A 3347-nucleotide genomic window follows, 5' to 3' on the forward strand; every position below is an offset into this window, starting at 1 on the left:
TAAAATAAGAAAACGAATCTAATCTGTCTCGGTAGTTTACCATCCTTGATAGGACAAAGATACTTTATTCGTGCGTACAAGGCAAGCAACCTATATAGTACAAGCCTAGCAGTCAAATCTCCAGACAAACTTTTATTTTAAAGTGTGAGTTCGGTCATGAAAAACATATTAATAGCTGGTTAAAATTTTCAAGTTCTCAAATACTCCAATCTGTTTTACTCCTACTACTTGCCATCCTAAAATAATTACGGTCTCTCACAAATTTTGTCGCTAACTTTAAGGAAAAGCATGCATATAGATATTATTACAGGAAAAAAACAATTCACATGCATGATACGAACGGATTCATCGTCAGAGTTAATTCTACATTACTACAACTTCTCATGGTTTCTGCGTATAGCTAGCAGAAGCGACATAATTAAAGAGTAAACGTGCGTGTGTATTGCACACCTGCCCATGTCATGTCCAAACCACAAACAAATTCATGACAAATAAAGAAGAAGCGTTTATGTGCGTATGAAATTGAATAGGTACCTCACCAACATCATGATAAACCAAAGTCTAGTTGAAGTCGAGGGGAGAAAACAAATTTTTGCACATGAAATGACGAGTCATTCAAATTACGGTTTCAAATGTTAATTTTAGCTTAGCAAATGATCTTAGATTTGAGTGTGTTCTAGTCCTATTTGCTTAGAAAAACACCTAGTTTTTTATTATATTTTTTTCCAATTTTTTATAAATTTTTTTGAATTTTTGAATTTTGAAACAAAATTTACCGAAATTCCGGTTCCGGTAACTAGCGAAAACGAAAAAAATACCAAAATTTTGCCGAAATTGTAAACCTTGGCCCAACCCAGTGCTCTGCTGGTACCTACCTCGGATTCCTCACCGTCTCCAGCATGGACTTTACATGCATTATTTATTTCTCATGAGTACTCATATTGATTACATGCATTCTCATGAGTCCAGGGTTTACCGGAAGTCTCTCTGTCACCCTCTTGAATGAGTTTTGGAGCCATGTATGTGCAACGAGGTCTGACCCCGGCCGGTGACAGCATGCTGCTAGTGCTCCAGGGGAAACTGCATGCAGCGCGTACGTGACGCCACTGTTGCCGTAGAGCGGCTGGCGTCGGAGGACGACATTGTCAAAGGTGGGTACAGACTGGACTTGCTTCTACTTCCACTGCGCCAGCAAAGCAATGTTAACCCAGGAAAGTTTTATTTGGACACTATTTTCCTATCCTCTTTAAATTTACAAGAAACATATATTTTAGACACTACGGTCGGTCTACAAGAGAAACCATATTTTCCCAAATGATGATGTGTTGAACTACCAGAGGCAAATTGTTCTATACTCCTTGTGACAAATTAATTTTCCCAAATATAATTATTTTGCTTCAAGGGCTATTTATAACTTGAAGTGACACATGGGATTTATTTGTCATTTAAACATAAAATTAAAGAATTAGATGCATTAATTTACACCTAATTTTTTTTTACCCCCTAGACGTTTCAATTCATCCACCTTCACACGAACATACGGCTTCCATTCAGTGTACCCATGACAAGTGTTAACCATGCATATATCTATTAGATACAATACACCGCTCCACATTTCCTTCCATCCACCTTCACACGACACTTGGCTTCCTTTGGTCGCATGTATGCCAAGTGTTGTCCATGCACACATTTATTAGGACAGATGTAACTCTTCTTCATCTTTTAGATGGCTATAAATAAATGGGATTTTCTTGAGACAAAGAGACATCAAACAGTGCCATGGACAAAAATCAAGCTAACAATCTCCGAGAGGGTGCACGAGGTAAGTTTTCTTATCTTTGTACTATAGGATGCGTACATGCTTACTATAGGATGCGTACGGTGCTAGCGTTACTAGTTGTCGGTTGTGAGTAGTGGTATCTAGAGGAGAGAATCGCTACCGACAAAATAGCGAGTCGGATTTGACCCGCATAAAAGTTATTTAGGTGCGAACATGGGCCGGCACATTTTTCTTGTTTGATACTTTCAACAATCGGCCCATATGATACAAACCTGCTCTCATCTGTGTCCTACTTTTATGATAAAGTTCAAATTCATCATGCTTCACTTTTTTTTTTGTTAGTCAATGCCTGGGGATAGGATGGAAAGCGCATCTGCCCAAGGATTCTTTGTTAGAGAGTAACTCTTAAAAAAAGGAGATGAGTGAATTTTCTTAGCATCATCATGCATATAGTACATGTTCTTCTTATATTAAACAATAGAAGAAGCCTTTTGCATATTGAAAACGAAAAAAAAATACAAGAAGCCTTCGCATGAACCTTCAACAGGCATAGCGCCCAAGCTCTTACTAATGCCCCTGCCTGAATTTTTTTTCTGGAATCCATTGAATTACTTCATTCTTGTTTTATATCTTATTTTCTAATATATATAGCAGGCACCGATCATGCACCTGAAGAGCACAGGATTCCAAGAGCCACCGTGGCACGAATCATGCGCCACGGCTCGCCGCCGAACTCAACGATCACCGGCGACGCCAAGGAGGCCGTGGACAACTGTCTCGTGGAGTTCTGCGCGGTCTTGATCGCTGCAGCCGTGGAGGAGTGCAGGCAGAACAAGCGCACGACCGTGACCGGCGACGACCTAATCCTCGCCTTGGCCAACCTCGGATTCGAGGACTACGTCAGGCCCCTGGCTCTGTACCTCCGCCGCTACCGCGAGATCGAGGGCAACAGGCCACGCGCCCGGCACAGCTCCATGGCAGCGGCGCAGGGCCCGACGGCCCCGGCAGAGGTGGAGGCGCTGCCGCCGCCGTCGCCGGAGCCAACCCTGCAGCTGGAGCCGCCGCCGTCGGTGCGTGACGTCACGGAGCTGGGCCTGCACGGCGACGTGTACGCTGTGTGGCGTGCTGCTGCAGCGGCCGCCGCAGGAACGATGCAGGCGCCAGCTGGTGCTGGTGATGATGATGAGGACGAGGAGTGAACTGTGAACTGCCTTGGAGATGGCAGATTTGACTAGGATTGCTCTGGAATCGTGGTGACGAGTTCAGAATAAACATTTGCTTATTTCCATTATTAGTGATCGAATCCTCGCCAGTTCGCTTCCACCCTCATAGTTGTGCTAATAAATGATTGTAATCATGGCTTGGATCTTTGTTCCTTGGTCAATGAAATGTGCATCATACAGCCCTGGTCTGTCCCGTTGTAATCGTTGTTTGGATTTTTCTGTCGTTGGTCAATGAAATATTAAACCTGCATCATTATTCTACTATGAACTTTGGATGTTTCTGACCGATCTGCTCCATGTACTACCGTACCACTAGCTCGTGCACTGTAGCAAACTTTGGAGTA

General features: G+C 43.0%; 1 protein-coding gene across 1 annotated transcript; it reads left to right on the plus strand.

Moving 5' to 3' along the window:
- The first annotated feature begins 1779 nt into the window (after positions 1–1779).
- On the plus strand, positions 1780–2979 carry LOC120702040 (transcriptional activator hap3-like). The gene is made up of 2 exons (XM_039985816.1): positions 1780–1822; positions 2435–2979. Exons 1-2 carry the CDS (start codon positions 1780–1782, stop codon positions 2977–2979), a joined length of 588 nt encoding a protein of 195 aa, XP_039841750.1.
- Positions 2980–3347: the final 368 nt, after the last annotated feature.

This window comes from Panicum virgatum, chromosome 4K (assembly GCF_016808335.1).
Source record: "Panicum virgatum strain AP13 chromosome 4K, P.virgatum_v5, whole genome shotgun sequence".
Taxonomy (NCBI): domain Eukaryota; kingdom Viridiplantae; phylum Streptophyta; class Magnoliopsida; order Poales; family Poaceae; genus Panicum; species Panicum virgatum.

Coding starts and splice junctions, on each gene's coding strand:
- LOC120702040 (XM_039985816.1), top strand. CDS start 1,780: ATGGACAAAAATCAAGCTAACAATCTCCGAGAGGGTGCACGAG. Junction 1,823..2,434: donor TCTCCGAGAGGGTGCACGAG/GTAAGTTTTCTT, acceptor TATATATAGCAG/GCACCGATCATGCACCTGAA.